The 17531-nt window shown below is 52.6% G+C and overlaps 1 protein-coding gene and 1 long non-coding RNA gene across 8 annotated transcripts in view; one reads left to right on the forward strand and one right to left on the reverse strand.

Annotated features, from left to right (window-relative positions):
* TGM2 (transglutaminase 2) overlaps positions 1–13894 on the reverse strand; it is a 38732-nt gene extending 24838 nt beyond the window's left edge. For 4 of the 7 annotated variants that reach the window (XM_015149037.3, XM_077951793.1, XM_077951792.1 and 1 more), the window contains exons 1-3: positions 13807–13894; positions 10118–10297; positions 3701–3943 (exon numbers count right to left, since the gene is read on the reverse strand). In XM_015149037.3, coding sequence (XP_015004523.1) covers positions 3701–3943; positions 10118–10297; positions 13807–13816 — 433 coding nt within the window. In that variant the 5' untranslated portion in view covers positions 13817–13894. Of the gene's footprint in view, positions 1–3673; positions 3944–10117; positions 10369–13754 lie in introns of all 7 variants that reach the window. The other 3 variants (XM_077951794.1, XM_077951790.1, XM_077951796.1) reach the window with 3 other exon arrangements.
* On the forward strand, positions 3701–7739 carry LOC144332158 (uncharacterized). The gene is made up of 3 exons (XR_013399932.1): positions 3701–4332; positions 4647–5160; positions 7157–7739. It is a non-coding gene; the product is annotated as an uncharacterized LOC144332158 (long non-coding RNA).
* Positions 13895–17531: the final 3637 nt, after the last annotated feature.

The following is a 17531-nucleotide window of genomic DNA, read 5'->3' on the forward strand; positions in this document are numbered from 1 at the left end:
TCTTGACTTCATGCATTCCTTCCTCCATGAGAAAACAAGTAATTGAAAAATGACTGCCTTGGTTAATGACAGCTATCTCAGTATTACATATTAAAACCTATTGTTCAACTTAAATGTTCATTTTTTTCTTCTGATTTTAAATTAAATTAAAACATGTTCACGGGCCCCTAAAAGTTTCTCGGGCCCCAGGCACTGTGCCTGTCAGGTCTAATGGAGAAGGTGGCCTGGGAAGGAAGCAGCTGCCGGACCCTCAGACCCCTGGGCTTTGTCATGCCCATCTGCGGCGACCAGCAGCCCCCACTTTCATCACAGTGAGGAAAAATGGGAAAGAGGCCAAGTCTCTTGTGTATTCTGATCTTTGGCTCTGGAAACTTCTATAAAAATTAACCCTGAAGTCAATGAACTATAATGGCTCTGCAGCAGCCGGAGGATGTGGGATAAAGAATGAAAGAGAAAGGACAACCCACAGTGTTTCAACATTAGAATGAGTGTCAGCACTTGTTGAACTGTCCCCACCCCAGCTCAGGATGCCAAGACTGTGACGTCCCCAGCTCAGGTCTCCATCTGGTAAAGGTGGGGGCACTGGGGACGTGAAGCCTTGCATATAACTGGCACTCGATCATATTGGTCTTGGAGCTGACGTATAAGAGGGTCCCATTTTCCAGGCAGACCTGGCCCTTTCCCACCCATCAGACTGATTTCCTCCCGTAGCGCTCCTGCGCTCACCCCAGCCCAACTTCCTGCCTCTGCATCACCAGCTCTACAGCTCCCGCCCCGGGATGTGGGTCACTTTAGTCACTGTGCCGCTTGGCTGACCGCCACTCCAACCCGCCGGGTGAGGCCAAGCAGGAGGAAGGGGGCCATCCCCCAGAACCACGCTCCCCATTCCCTGAACTCTGAAACCCTGTGGTGTGGACAAGGGTGGGGACACCGGCATGTTCCTGTCCTGTTGGCAGAGCTGCCAACTAGTTGCGACCCTCTGCAGTTGACTAAAATTCAAAACAAACCTATGGGGCGGGGGGATCCAGTAAGGCTACTTCTGTTCCGAGAAATCATTCCATTGGCCACAGGGTCTGAAGCAATGGTGCTCATTGACGCATGGTCCCTGCGTGCCATGAGCCTCCAGGCACAACCTCTTGTCCATCAGTGGGGGCTAGACCATCCACATGGGCAAGACACAGGACACTCGAGGCCCTTAGAAAGAATGAGCAGATGTGGCCGGGCATGGTGGCTCACGTCTATAATCCTAGCACTTTGGGAGCCCAAGGTGGGCGGATCACCTGAGGTCAGGAGTTTGAGATCAGCCTGGCCAACATGGTGAAACTCCGTCTCTACTAAAAATACAAAAATTAGCCCAGCGTGGTGGTGCATGCCTGTAGTCCCAGCTACACGGGAGGCTGAGGCAGGAGAATCATTTCAACCCGGGAGACAGAGGTTGCAGTGAGCCGAGATTTCACTGCTGCACTCCAGCCTGGGTGACAGAGAGATCCTCGGTCTCAAAAAAAAAAAAAAAAAAAAAGAAAGAAAGAATGAATGAACACATGTATGCAGACCAATGTGGACAGATCCTCACAGTGTATTGCAAGGGGAAAAAACCAAGTTGTAGGTTAATGTATACGGTGGGATCCTTTTATGTTTGTGATAGAGAGACAGAGCCCTAAACAATACAGCAGTTTCTCCAGGCACGTGCAGACTGGCCTAAGGAGGGGAGCCCCCGCAAAATATCTAACAATGGTGTTCCCCCAGGAGGAGGGGTCAAAGGGTGAGGCCGTTTCTCTGTAGTCTTGAAGCCCTCCCCTCCCCTTTTTTTGAGACAGAGTCTTTCTCTGTCACCCAGGCTGGAGTACAGTGGCACAATCCTAGCTAACTGCAGCCTCAACCTCCTGGACTCAAGAGATGATCCCACCTTAGCCTCTTGAGTAGTTGGGACTACAGGTAGGTGTGTGTCATCACATCAGGCTAATTTTTGTATTTTTTTTATAGAGATGGTGAGTTTCACCATGCTGGCAAGGCTGGTCTTGAACTCCTCGCTCAAGTGATCCCCCTGCCTCAGCCTCCCAAAGTGCAGGGATTACAAGTGTGGAATTACAGACGTGGGATTACACTGCACCTGGGCTTGAAGCTTTTCTAAAGAGAATGCTGTCATGGCCTACTGTTATACTGGGAAATAAAAGTCAAAATATGGAAACGAGAAAAATTTTAAAAGCTTTCTGCTCAAATATAAATTGCCTCAAAATAAAGAAGAAAAAAGATAAAGCAGTGGGCCAGCAAGAAGGTGGTGGTCTAACAGCCAGGAGGCCGGAATTTCCGCCCTTTTGAGGACGGACACACAATTCCCAGGAGGGGCCTGGCCCACGATGCTTGTCCCCCTGCTTTGTTTCATTAGAGCAGAAAGGAAACAGATCATTAGACCCGACTGTCTTGCTAGTTAGATGGGAAAATCGAGGCCTGGGGAGGTGATGGGCAACCCCTGCCTCCTCAGTTTCCTGTGTGTGAAGTGGGGACGCTGTCATGTCACCCTTAGGATTGTTGAGAGGCCCGACTGAGACAGTGCGTAAGAAGGCAGCTGGACAGTCAAACTGCTCCTACTCACCCCCCTCCCTCAGCCCTCCCCCCAACCTCACTCCCCGTTTCCCTTCCCCAAACCAGTCTGGGTGAGATTTAAAACATGGCTGCCCACCTCGGCCAGGCACAGTGGATCATGCTTGTAATCCCAGCACTTTGGGAGGCTGAGGCGGGTGGATCACCTGAGGTCAGGAGTTCGGGACCAGCCTGGCCAACATGGTGAAACTCTGTCTCTACTAAAAATATAAAAATTAGCCAGGCGTGGTGGCACATGCTTGTAATCCCAGCTACCCGGGAGGCTGAGGCAGGAGAATTGCTTGAACTTGGTGGGCGGAGGTTGCAGTGAGCCGAGATCGTACCATTGCATTCCAGCCCAGGCAACAAGAGCAAAACTCTGTCTCAAAAAACAAAAAACAAAAACAGGGCCCCATGAAACAGAACCAGGACATAGTGCCCGGGCCTGGGCATCAGCTGGGCACCCTTTTTCTGATGTGTAGCTTTTGAAACCAAGTCGCCGCTAAGCCCCAGTTCATAGTGGTCTGGGAATACACAGGCCTCAAACAGTGAATGAAGTCCCTTGGTAAATATCTGGAATTGGGCATATCATTCTACTTCTTTGTATTTTTAGTTTTTTAGAGGCAGGGTCTCACTCTGTTATCCAGGCTGGAGTGCAGTGGTATAATCACAGCTCACTGCAGCCTCCACCTCCTGGACACAAATGATCCTCCCATCTCAACCTCCCAATTAGCTGGGACCACAGGCGTGCACTACCACACCCAGCTACTGTTAAATTTTTTTTTTTTTTTTTTTTTTTTTTGTAGAGACAGGGTCTTGCTCTGCTGCCCAGGCTGGTCTTTAACTTCTGGCTCACTCAAGTGATCCTCCCTCCTCAGCCTCCCAAAGGACCGAGATTATAGGCATGGATCACTGAGACCGGCCTCATTTTGTTTCTATAAACAGGGATAACAGGAGTACTCATGTCTTGAGGGTTTTGTGAGGCTGGAGCACAGTGGGCCCCACCCAGTCCACTTTGATGTGTGTCTCTTATCCCCTGTTCTTCCCACCTCCAGTGGCCTCCATGGGCGGATCCAGCCCTGCCCACCCCAACGCTGTGAGTGGACGGCGTGTGGCTCACCTGGGCACCAGGCATTGAAGAGCAAGATGAAGTGGCCCAGCACAAAGCTGGATCCCTGGTAGCCAGTGGAGGCCTCCAGGCTGAGGCGATACAGGCCGATGGGGGCGTTGGCCGGGGTGGTGAGCTGCAGCGAGAGGGTGCAGTCTTGCTGGTCCACCACGGTGGCCGTCCAGTCACCCTCCTCCACAGCATCTCGTAGTGGAAAACGGGCCTTGGTCCCGGCCTCCTGGCTGGGGGCTGGGCCTGTGGAGGGAGAAGCAGTAGCTGTGAGCTAGGGGTGGCAGGGCTGGCACGGCAGGGCACCTACCTGGGGTCCCCCGGCTTGGGGTCCAGGCCTAGTTCTGCCACGAACCACTGAAATAACTTTGGCAAGAAGTTTTGTCTCCTTGAGCCTCAGTTTCCTCATCTGTAAAGAGGGGCTCAGAACCCCAGCCTTTCGGGGTGGTTTTGTGGGAATGCATAAAAAACCACAGGCATACACATGTCCTCAACTAGAGAGTCCTCCTGAGAGAGAGCCAGGCAACCCGGAGCCAAGGCTCATTCCACCGCTCTGCAATGACGTGACTTGGGACAAGCCCATCCCTCTCTCTGGGATTGCCTGGCTCATTTGTGTAGCATAAACAAGGATTAGGGCCGGGCGCGGTGGCTCAAGCCTGTAATCCCAGCACTTTGGGAGGCCGAGACGGGCGGATCATGAGGTCAGGAGATCGAGACCATCCTGGCTAACACGGTGAAACCCTGTCTCTACTAAAAAATACAAAAAACTAGCCGGGCGAGGTGGCGGGCGCCTGTAGTCCCAGCTACTCGGGAGGCTGAGGCAGGAGAATGGCGTGAACCCGGGAGGCGGAGCTTGCAGTGAGCTGAGATCGCACCACTGCACTCCAGCCTGGGCGACAGAGCGAGACTCCGTCTCCAAAAAAAAAAAAAAAAAAAAAACAAGGATTAGGCAAGATGCCCCAGGGCCCCCCTTTCCTGCCTAAATCCTCTACCTGCTAGCGTCCCGCTTTTTCCCTCAGAGAAGGAAGCCCAGACACTGAGCAGGAAGGGACCTCCTTCCTCGGAGAGCCCCTTGCGGTAGGCCAGCGGAGGATGCTGGCTGGCCCACACAGCCTCTAGGTGTCTGTCTCCCTGAGCCCCCCCAACTGCTGTCCCCCGCATCTCCACAGGCAGTTCTGAGATGCTGGTCATAACCACCCCTCTCCTTCCTACAGCCTTTTACACTTTATGAAGCACCTGCTTCCTTTGAGACCCCTTGCCCAGGTGAGAACACTGAGGCTCAGAGCGAAGGGGGTCTCCCAAGGATATCCTAGGAGTTTGTGGCAAAGGTCGCATCTGAAGTGGGTCTTTAGCTCTCAGTTGTCTTCTACGGTGCCTCTGCTTCCCAAACAGGACACTCCCTGGCCGGGTTCTCAAAGGCACAGCGATGGGCACACTCTCCAAGCAACCAAGAAATTCCCGAGGCCTGGGGAAGCCTGAGGGACTTTTCCAGGTGGAGGGGAGGGCCACCCCCACAGGCAGGTCTGAGTCATGGGCAGGGCGAGGAGGGGCCGGTCACTTTCTGGACATGGGTGGTGGAGAGGAGACAGAGGACGTTCTCTGCCTGGCTGGGCGGGTGCCCAGGAAAGTTTATTTTTATTCTTACATCTCCCTCTCTGCAGCTCTGCCCACCCGCTGCTGACATTATTGGGGCCTGCTCACCCTGGGGCTCCCTCCCAGCCCTCAGCCCCCTCCTCCCTGCCAGCCAGCCCCACCCACACCCAGCTCAAATGTAACCATGAACTAACAGGCACGACACAGGCCTCTGGGGCCCTGCCCAAGTGCCAGGGACCAACTGGAAGCCTTTGAATGCTCCCTGACTTCCAGAGCTGGCATTCGGGGAGTAGCCGTGCAGGCTTGGGGTCCCAGACCCACCCTAGGTCTGGTTCCCCCACTCTGCCCCTGAGTACTGTGTGACCTGGGCCACATCACCAGGCCTCTCTGATCTGCTTTCTTATCCAAGAAGAAAACGGGCTTAGGCCACATGCCCGGGAGGGTCCAGTCTCAGGTTCGAAACTGGCTCTATGAACTTGGACAAGTTACTTAGCTTCTCTATGCCACAGTTTTCTCATCTGTAAAATGGGGCCAGTGGCAGTACCTCCCTATAAGGTTGTTGTGAAGCTTAAAGAGGACAGGCATGCCAAGCATCCCACAAGGCGCCTGGTGTATAGTAAGTGCTCAGGAAATCATAGTTAGCCTTGTTCAGTTTTCATGAACGCCTCCTGGATCTGTTTCGAAGGTTCCATGAGAGAGTTCATAGAAAGCATTTTGAACAGTGACAGCTCAGTTATCATGCAGGAAATGTGAGCGATCGTCAGTGTTATTAGAAGGGGCCACTAAAAATATGAATTCTCAGGCTAAATAGTAGATTATGAGAACTGGAGTGGAAGGTAGAGATTGTCTAGTTTTATTGAAGAACTTCACAGATATGGAAACTGAGGCTGAGCGGGGTGGCGCTGGGGTGACCAAGCATCACAGTTTGCTCAGGACAGCCTCAGTTTATGCTTGTGGCCCTTACTTAATTCTTAAGGGCCCTCCTTCCAATCTCAGAAACGTCCCCGCTCAGAGGATCAATGATCTGGTCTCTGTGGCATCAGGCCTGGGCCAGGTCCCATTGCCAATGTCGCTGTTGACATTTTACCCTCGGGGACAAGTCAGGAAACGCATTTCCCTTTCTCTCTATCTTGGGACAGCCATGCACACACAGTCACACACACTCACACACCCCTTTCTTCCCAGATCTCGGGGGGACAGGAGAAGGACAGGCTGTCCCACGGTCCACCCGCTGCTCACATAAGCTGGCTTCACAAAGTCCTTGGCTGCGGTTCTACATCATCCTCTTTGTGGGACCAGGGGCACCATGAGGACGACTCTGTGCCCAAATGACCACAGGGAGCCTAGGGTCCTGGCCACTATCCCAGACCATGGTGGCCGGGCTGGGATGGGGTGGGTGAGCAGAACCTTCTAGAGTAAAGCCTTCTATTCGCCTCATAAGGGTTACTTTCACTCCTCCAGGCTGACTTCACTCCTACGGCCACAGCCACACCCCCTCAAACCCAACCCCATCCTTGGAGGGAAGCAGAGCTTTATCCCTCTAACAAGGATGGCATTTGTCTAGTGTGGCCTGGACCCCATAACAGAATCTGTCAGGTCTCGAACTGTCTGGGTGAAAACACACAACATCTAGGAATGTGTGGGGTCAGGCCACACATTCACTTTCACATTCACTCAGCTCCATTCGCTGAGTGACCTTAGCCAGCTCTCCTGCTTCTCTGGGCCTCAGTTTCCCATCACAAGCTAGAATGTTCCCGCACAGGAGCAGAGTCAGCTGGCCAGGCCTTGAACCGAGTGCTGACCCAGGCCAGGCGTGGAGTTGAGGGAGGGCCCGGTTTCCTGGTATTGTCCCTCAGGCTTCCCCAGGCCTCGGGAATTTCTTGGTTGCTTGGACAGGGAAGATGTGTGCACTCTGTACTCAGAGATCTGGGCTCCTCTGTGGCTGCCTACAGGGGCTGCGGAAGTGACCAGGGCAGGTTGGTTATGGTTTGAGATAAGTTGGTGGAGACTGGAGGACAGAGATTAGCTGGCTGGGGTGGGAAGGTCAGCAGTGGCCCTTCACCCAACCCCAAACTCAGGACCCTAATCACCTAACACTACGCTGCCCAGACAATTGGAGGAGAAATAAGAAAGGGGACATCTGGGCTGGGTGCGGTGGCTCACACCTGTAATCCTAGCACTTTGGGAGGCCGAGGTGGGCGGATCACAAGGTCAGGAGATGGAAACCATCCTGGCTAACACGGTGAAATCCCGTCTCTACTAAAAATATTAAAAATTAGCCGGCATGGTGGCGGGCGCCTGTAGTCCCAGCTACTCGGGAGGCTGAGGCAGGAGAATGGTGTGAACCCGGGAGGCGGAGCTTGCAGTGAGCTGAGATCACGCCACCGTACTCCAGCCTGGGCGACAGAGCGAGACTTTGTCTCAAAAAAAAAAAAAAAAAAAAAAAGGTGAGGGGACATCTGGAGAGTAAAAGAAGAGAAAAGAAGGCGGCCTTATCCTTAGCGAACGAGCGCAGGAGCAGAAAACCAAATCCATGTTCTCACTTATAAGTGGGAGAGAAATGACAAGAACACATGGACGCATAGAGGGAAACAGCACACACTGGGGCCTCCTTGAGGGTGGGAGGAGGGAGAGGAGCAGAAAAAATAATGCTTGGGTACTAGACTCAGTACCTGGGTGACAAAATAATCTGTACAACAAACCCCCATGACCCGAGTTTACCTACACAACAAACCTGCACGTGTACCCATGAACTTAAAATAAAAGTTTAAAGAAAGAAAAATAAATAAAAAAGAAAGTAGAAATCACAGGCTGCCCAAGCCAGCAGCTCACCTACCATTCCATTTCACAGAGGAACACACTGAGACCCGGCAGGCACTTGTGATCAGTGTGCCTACTGCAGGGACATACGGATGAAAAGCCTCACCCTGCGGTCAGGGTTGGAAGCCTTCTGTGTCCCTAACTCACTGTGTGACTGACCCTCCTGAGCCAGTGACTACCTTTCCGAGCCTCAGCTTTCCCGTCTGCAAAATGGAGTCCTTTATAACTTCTAAGCTGCGAGGATTCAAGACAAGCATGCGTTCAGCGGGTGTGCCATAGATGTTGTGAGTTTCACTACCACAAGCCTGACTTTTCTCAGGCCACCAGATCCAGTCCTTAACTGCCAAGTACCCTCACTTTCCACTTCGTAGAGGGGGAAACTGAGGCTGGAAGGTCAGAGACTTGCTGGGGGCTCCTTGGCTCTGTTAGCAAGTGACCTACGGGGCCAGGGTGCTTATGGGGGGAGTTCCTGGGCAATGGGTGTGTCTCCACCAGGAGGCCAGGGGCAGGGAGCAGACGGATGGAGGAGGTATCCGAGGCGAGCCTGCAGTCCCCATGATAAGCCTTATCAACGGCCTTCTAGGTCAATGCAGGCCTCAGCCAAGGAATGCTTGCTGCCATCTCTGCCCTCGGATACTTCAGAAAGAGCTGGCCTTTCCCATCCCGAGTCCTAGCCAGGTGGCCCCTCACTGACCTCAAGGGAGTGGCTCCCACCAGAAACCAGCCCCACTAATTTGGCATTTGAGGGCATTTTCCCAGGAATGGCCAACAAAGAAAATTCGGCACGACGCATCTGGGGATGAGATGCCTGGGGCCTTGGCATCCCTTTACCCATTCCTGCGGCCCCAGTATGAAGATAAGCAACAGCTGCAAACATCCGCAGGCCCTCCCCCACAGCAGACACTTAAGAACCTTGCAATATGAGGGCTTTCAGATAACGAAACTCAGGTTCAGAGAGGTTAAGTAATTTGCCTAAGGTCACACAGCAGGTAGGCAACCCAGCCTGCGCTAGAATCAGGTCTCTCTGTCCAGCCTCAGAGACTGAGGCAGCTGCCAAATGCTTGGAGAATGAACTGCTGGGACCCAGAACTGCTCATATAGAAGGCTGAAGCCAACTGGGCTCTTTCTCTGCCACCCAGGCCTGATTTGGGCCTGATCCAGGTGCCTGGCTGGGTTGCACAGATTTCAGGCTGCAGAGGGATTAGAAAGTTGTTTTGATATGGGAAAGGGCAGACAGGATCTTTTTCTTTTTTCCTTTAAGGTGGTGTCTTGCTATGTTGTCCAGGCTGGATTCAAAGACCTAGGCTCAAATGATCCTCTCACCTCAGCCTCCCAAATAGCTGGGATTACAGGCATGTACCACTGTGCCTGGCTTGTGGATGGGATTTTTTTTTTGAGACAGAGTTTCACTCTTATTACCCAGGCTGGAGTGCAATGGCATGATCTCGGCTCACTGCAACCTCTGCCTCCTGGGTTCAAGTGATTCTCCTGCCTCAGCCTCCCAAGTAGCTGGGATTACAGGCATGCGCCACCACACCCAGCTAATTTGGTATTTTTAGTAGAGATGGGGTTTCTCCATGTTGGTCAGGCTGGTCTCGAACTTCCGACCTCAGGTGATCCACCCACCTCGGTCTCCCAAAGTGCTGGGATTACAGGTGTGAGCCACCGCGCCCGGCCTGTAGATGGGATCTTGATCAGCTTTCCTCGTTGAAGGCTGACCTGCAACCCTGGTGATAATAGGCTTTCAGAAGCTCAGGGGTCCAGAGGCACAGCCTTGCTCACAAAGCTGGTGGTCTGCATGACATCTTCTCCCTTTCAGGGCCTCAGTTCCCTCATCTCTAAAATGGGGCTAATGACAGGTGGCAATCTCCCAGGGAACAAAGAGGGGTAAAGTTATTTGTTTTGTTCTCTGTCAGGGGTCTGGGACATGTCAGGGTGGAGAGGAGGTGGTGGTGGTGGTGGTGGTGGTGGTGGTGGTGGTGGTAGAGTGAGGATGCAGGTACTCACCGGTCACGACACTGAAGGTAAGACTGTCTACACTGGCCTCGTAGTTGCGGCCCTCAAAGTGCAGGGTCAGCCAGAAGGGCTGGCCCCGTCGCACCACCAGCTTCTCCCGGCACAGGTCGGCCGTGTGGTGGTCTCGGCCATTGGTCTCCAGCTCCAGATCACACCTCTCCAAGACCAGATCTATGGAAACAGAAGGAGATGCATGAGCCTCGGGGGCAGCCTTCAGACCCCCAGCGATGCACCTGCCCTCCCTAGACATGGGGGCCTTGTACCCTCTTACTCCCCATGAAGCATGGCCATTCTTTTGACTGACCTCTCTCCCCAACCCTGGTCACACAGGGGCTGGGCGGGGCCCAATCTCCCTAACCCCTTTTTTCTTTTTAATTTAATTGAGACAAGGTCTTGCTTTGTTGCCCAGGCTGGAGTGCAGTGGTGTGATTGTAGCTCGCTGTAGCCTTGAATTCCTGGGTTTAAGGGATCCTCCCACCTTAGCCTCCTCAGTAGCTGAGAGGACAGGCATGCAACACTAATTTCTTCATTTATCAGTAAGCTGGGACTATAGGTATGTGCCTAGATAATTTTTTCATTTTTGGTTTTGCCATGTTGCCCAGGCTGGTCTCAAACTCCTGGGCCAAGCGATGCTCCTGCCTTGATCTACCAAAGTGCAGGTGTGAGCCACAGTGCCCAGCTTTCCCTAAATCTTTTAATCACAAGGTTGTGACCCCTGTGGCACTTCCTAGCTGTGTGACCTCCAGCAGCCATGGGGAACAGTAGAATCTACCTCCCAGGGCTGGTGTGAGCATGAAATGAATTAATGCATGTAAAACACTTAGTACAATGTCTGTTGTGTAATAAATACTCAGTAAACATGAGCTATTCTATTGCTATCAGAGGGTTCTTTTGGTTTAAACAGGGGCAGTATTTGGTATAGGTCAATGACATGGGCTTTGCCTTTAGATCCAATGTCCAATTTACAGGAAATACCCCGGGCTGAGGAACAAGTTAAACATAGAACCGGGATGTAATTGACAAACTTCATACACAGGGAAACTATTGACAAAGGGTCCGGTTTCTTTAATAAATAGATTGCAAGAAAGAAAATGAACAAAACATTGAAGAGAGAACCTGTAAAGAGAAATGTAAACCCATTGTGATGTATTGATCTTATTTGGATCTTGATTTCAAAAACGTATTTTAAAACATTTATTACATGTACAAGACAACCGGAAATTTAAATACTGATGGCATAATGGTGATATCAAAGAATTTTTGTTAATTTGCTTGTGTTAAAAAAGAGAGTCCTTATCCTTTAAAGGCATATACTGAAACATTGACAGATGACATGATGTGATGTCTGAGATTTCCTGGCGAATAACAGAGAAGGTGCACAAGGGCAGGAGACGCCACGGTGGTCAGGGCTGGGTGACGGGGACATAGGAATTTATTAAACAATTCTATCTACTTTTATGTATGTTCAATATTCTCCACCACAAAACATTTTTAACATGATAGGAGCTTTGAAGACTTCCAGAGGTAGATTTTAGTTCTGCTGTGCTGCTGTGTGAGCCTGGATAAGTGTCTCCCCCTCTCTGGCCTCCTCCTCTGAAGTCTCAAGGGGCTGCTGTGAGTCTAGAAGACGTGTTGGGAACCCCCTTCCCCAGGGCCAGCCCAGGACAGAAGCTTGATATGTAAAAGTTCCATTTACAGTTTCAGATGGAGCAGAGGACCAGGGCACAGTCAGGGTGACAGATGGGTGGGGTCTTGGGGGAAAACAAATCTCATAAACCTTGGCAAGCTCAAGGTCAAGATTGGGAAGCCCTTAAGGTAGGAGGAGTGGGCAAGACAGACTCTCTGAGAGTGGGGCCACTGGACAGCATGTGGTCCAAGTGAGGCCCAGGGGCAGGAATTTGTTCAGAGTCACGCCGCAAGTTGGTTCTTGCAGTGGGAGAGCCCAGGTCTCCGGCTCACCTTCGACTATTCCAAAAATGACATGCAAAGTGCCTTTTATGTGAATTATCTCAACTTAAATCCCAAAACAACTCCGCTTACCTAGATGCTATCATGATTTCCATTTTGTAGACAAAGACACCAGGTGGCCCCAGGTCCCAGAGCAAGTGGCTGCTTTGGGATTGGAATCCAGAGCTGTGGCATTCCCTAGGATTCTGCCCTGGGAACCACCTCGCTACAGCTCAGTTCGTTCTCCAGCCCCTCTTACGACCCTCCCTCGCCACGTCCTGTGTTGTTCTCAAACCTGGGGGCAGATAGTTCTGCGCCACTGAAGTATCAGGGATGTCGGTCCCCGTGTAATCACAACAGAAGAGACCTCAGTGGCCAGAAGGGAAAACTTCCTGCTGGCCTGTTGCGGTGAGAAAATGTTGTTTTTGGAAACTTCAGTCCCAGGGAGCTTGAGTATGAAAGAGGCCATTGTTGTTCCCGTGGAAGACCCTGGAGATATGGCCAGTCCCTGGGCTGTGGGAGCCGGGGCATTTTCTCCATCTATTGTCCGAAGAAGGGTTTCCAGAAATCACGCCCAGCTCCAAAGGTGCAGAAACACTGGGGTCTAGAATTGTAGGATTTATAGGATTTCTGCACTGAGAAAAGGCCTAGGTCTTCCAGGCCAGTGAGACCTCCGTCAGAAGTGCCCACTGTGACACGGGGCTGGGGGCTCATCATAACTGGCATCTCCAGGATCTCCCAGCCCCACTGAGCCCTGCTTTTGACCACGGGGGGGTGAGAAGATGCATTGAGGACAAGCGGCCACCAAAGCGACACATCACAGTGTATTGGGAGCTGGGTCCGAGGGAGGCGGGTGGCTGAGATCACACAGCAGGGTCAGGCGGGTCCACAGTTCCTGCCACCCATTCCTGCTCCACCTGCCCCATGTCCCTGTACCACACCCCTTCCTGGGGGTTGCAATGGGTGCAGAAGCCATCCCCAGATGAACTTGACCCAAGAGCCAGCTGGGATTCTGGGTCCAGCAGTGACATCCTCCATGGTAGAAATTCCTCCCGCTGGGACCCAAGACAGTGCTGCTTGTGTTTGGGGGGATGTGGGAGGAGGGTGCAGGTATGAAATTAAGCCTCTGTTCCACTCCTCTCCTTCCTCACAGATGCACCAAAGACTGACACTGTTGTTCTTATTTTATAGGCGAGACTCAACAAGTGGCCAAGGTCTGGGGTTGCAGAACGTGAGGGCGGGAAGAACCAGCCTGGTTTCCGAAGCCTCCCGGATAGGATGCTGAAAGCTCCTCTCTGGCCGCTGGAGCCAAGGACTCAGCCAGGCTTGGCTTGCACACCACTGGGTTACAGTGTTGCAAACTGGAAACTACTGTCCTGGCGGACCACTGGCACGTGTCCCCGGTCAGTCAGTGGGGGCTGGCTCCCTGATGTGTGCCTGGAGCTGTGCAGGGGGTGCTGGCCTGGCTTCAGAACACTTAGGTACGGGTGGTTCTTGCCAGCCGGGACCCCTTTGCGTTCCATTGCCTCACCTGATCCAGGGAGGCAAGGGTTAATGGTTATGCACTGTGGACCGGGAAACTGAGGCTCCAAGCAGCATCGAGGCGCCTCCCCACCCAGCCGAGTCTGCCTGTTGCTCTCCAAATCAGGACTTAGGAATTCAGCTCCCACCAGGTCCTGACCCCCAATGCCCCGGAGCCCCTGAGTGGCGGCTGCGCTGACTCTGATACTCACCCTCGGCCATGTTCGGGCGGGGGCGGGGGCGGTGGCTCCTTACACTGGCAGCAGGACCCTCCAAGTGCGACCACTGGCGGCTGGCACTGCCGAGGCGGGGCGCGGCGCTAATTTATAGCCCGCTTTTGGGCGGGCCGGGGGCGGGGCCCCGCGGGAAGGCGGCGACCTGGGAGGCCACCCAGTGCCCAGTCCCCGGCCCACGCCGCCAGCGCTGGGGCTTACCCAGGGGACCGGAGCCCGAAGGAGGGACGGCGGCCGGGCGAGGGCGCCCCCTGGGGGAGCGGACAGGGACACACAACTAGCCCAGGACATAGACACACCTGGACCCACAGAGTCAGACCTTGGAGAACAGACACGTGGACACATACACTCAGATACAGACACAGGCAGCACCTTCACAGAAACACACAACGGAACCTGGGTGCACCTGGACACAGAGACGTGGACTCTCAGGTCAGATCTGGGATCAAGAACACCTCCCCACACCCAACACACACACACACACACACACACACACACACACACACACACACACACATACTCAGGTACACATACACGGGGAGCAGACACAGACACACAGGGCTGTAGAGATACACACACAGACACAGATACACTCCCACGGATACACCAGACACAGCTGGACACACAGACACAGTGACATGGATACAACATCAGATTCAAATTGCAGAGACACACCAGGACGTAGATACAGCCTGGCACAGCCAGGTAGCCTTGACTGCGAGCCACACACAGCTGTGGACACAGATGATCAGGTGTCCACAGGCACCTGGCGCACATACAGAGCTCCCGGACACCAAATGCCACTGTTAGACGTGGATGCAAAATCAGAGAGGGCACCCACAGACACACAAATATGTGGCTACTCAGAGGTGGGTAGACATGCCGGCATGGACTCAGGTACAGACATGCAGACACACCTGCAAAAACAGGCACACCCGTGTCCCTTCCTGTAGCAAAACCCAGATAATCCTCCAATCTCACCCATCCTTGTATCTGTCTAATCAGCCATCCATCTAATCAGCCATCCATCTAATCAGCCATCCATCTACCCATCCATCCATCTAATCAGCCATCCATCTAATCAGCCATCCATCTAATCAGCCATCCATCTACCCATCCATCCACTCACCCTTGCATCACCTACCCATCCATCTATCCATCCACTCATCCCTCATCCATCCCTCCCTCCATGTTCTCTTCCCTCCCTCCCTCAATCCATCCATCCACTGAGCTTTCTTGAGGCCCCACCGTGTGCCAGAAAGGAGCATGGCCAACCTTCCAGGGACTCAGCCTAGGACTTCTCGAACCTGGCAACCAGGGGGCCTATCTCTCATCCTGGTTTCTCTGGTCTCCTGATCTCCTGTGCTTCCAGATCCACTGTGAGCCCTGAGCGGGAAGGGTTCCTGGAGAGACAGAGGCCCACGGGGCTCCCCTGGCACTTTTGCTGGAACAAGCTCTACATTCCGGAACAAGCTCTATATCTATTGATGAATTTGGACTATAGAAGCAGCCCCCATCTCCATTCCTAGATGACATATGGAACAGGGAAAAAAAACCCGTGTTGCTTCAATGGATATTTCTCCCTGGGTCAAATGGGCTCTGGCTGGAGTCTCAGTGAACAAACCCACAAACCATGTTGAGCCCAGCTGACCTGTAATTGCCCCATTTTACAGAGATTGTTGCAGAAACTGTTCCTCACAGTTGGTGGAGGCTTGGAGAAACAGCAGGGTGAGGAGAATCACCTGACCGAGAGGGAAGTCGGTCAACAGGCCAGGGTTCAAGCGTGGCCATGGGCAGGATTTTGACTCATTTTCTTCCTCTGCAAAATGGGGGCAAGAATCCGTCCCTCACAGACCTGAGTAAGACTCAATCTAAATGACTGATGTTGGGTGCCTTACATGGCGAGCATGCAATAACTGGGGGCCCTGAGACTTGGCACCGAAATAGCAAGTGTCCCAGAACCTGCCTATTTTGGGACCTCAAGGAGAGACAGGAGGCGCAGGGACAGTCAGTTCTGCGGAAGGAAGGCTATGTTTCCACAGGTGTCAGCCCTGCCCCCAATGAAAGGATGGGTTTGGCCTTTTCTACCAGGTATTTTTTTCCTTCAAAATCCTCAGCCTGGGAGCTCCTTAGAAGACAGGGAGCCACCTAAGCATGTTATTTTTATTTTTTTGAGACAGGGTCCCACTTTGTTACCCAGACAGTGCAGTGGCGCGATCTTGGCTCACTGCAGCCTGCATCCCTTAGGCTCAAGCGATCCTCCTGCCTCAGCTCCCCTGAGTAGCTGGGACTACAGGAGTGCGCCACCACACCCAGTTAATATTTCTAATTTTTGTAGAGATGGGGGACTCACTATGTTGCCCAGGCTGGTCTCAAACTCCTGAGCTCGAGTGATCCGCACGCCTTGACCTCCCAAAGTGCTGGGATTATAGTCATGAACCACTGTGCCCGGCCTACCCGAGATTTTTAAACTCTTCTTGACCACAGTGTCCAGCATGGTGCCTGGTTCACCACCAGCCCCCAAAAATGTTTGATTTGAGAAATCATCAATTCTATCAGCAGCAGCAGCAGCTCCGTTCTGAACATCATTATCGCCTCTTCCTGCGGGCCCGGACTTAGTTCATTACACAGAGTGGGTAAGTCACCCAGCCCTGGGTTTAAATTTTGGCCTCCTCACTGTGTAGCCATGTCCACTACACAGCAAGTCACTGAACCTCTGTGCTTCAGTTTCCTCATTTGTAAAATGGGGGTCGTACTGGTACCCACTGCACAGAGTGTCATGAGGACTGAGTGAGCTAATTCATGGAGAGTTTGTACAGCAGCAGCCAAATAGTCGGCCCTCAGTGGATGCTGGCTGTGAGAACAATCCCATTAGATTATTCCTGGATCCCAGCACAGGGCTTAGCACAGAATTCCAGGCCTGTCCTGCACCCAGCCAGCTGCCCCACTTCCTCTCCCACATTCCACAGAACTATGGCCACCTGAGTGACGCATGGCCTTGAGCAACCCCAGGATGTGACCAGCCGGGGTAAGGACTGGCTTCTAGGAAGGTGGCAGACAGAGACCAGAACCCAGGCTTGGCCCAGAGACCTGGATTCCAGTCCCAGTGACCAGGTACCTTTGCCCCTCTCTGGGCTGCAGTTTTCCCATTTGTTCAAAGGGACTGGGAAACCGTGCCCTGTCTTACCTCAGTGGTTGTAAAGGTTTCAAAACTCCACTGAGTCCCAGAGAGGGTGATTATGGGCTCAAGATCCCCAGACGCTACAGTCAGGGCCCTTTGTCATCCATTCAGGGGAAGTGTTGTGCAATGCTTACAGCAGGAGGGCTCTGAGGTCACTCTTGGCTCTGTGACCCTGGGCAAGTTACTAGGCCTCTCTGAGCCTCAGTTTCCTTCTCTATAAAATTGGTATAGTAAGAGTCCCTGACACTGGGGATTAGAGATAATGTTTCTACAGTGCTTACAGGTCACATAGTAAGTACTCAATAAACATCATCTAAGCTTTATGATGATGTCATCAAGAGTCAGGACTCTCTCCAGAAAAGGGAGAGTCCCCGTGTGTGGGTGAAGCAGGTTGCAGTCAATGTAGAGTTTTTGGTCAGTGTTGCTCAGAAAGACTGTGTCTCACAAATAAATCTTGTTCCCACAGCCACTGATGCCTAGTATCCCAGCGTTAGAGAGATTCAGCCCCTTCCCCGAGGATTCT

This window comes from Macaca mulatta, chromosome 10 (assembly GCF_049350105.2).
Source record: "Macaca mulatta isolate MMU2019108-1 chromosome 10, T2T-MMU8v2.0, whole genome shotgun sequence".
In the NCBI taxonomy this organism is placed as follows: Eukaryota; Metazoa; Chordata; class Mammalia; order Primates; family Cercopithecidae; genus Macaca; species Macaca mulatta.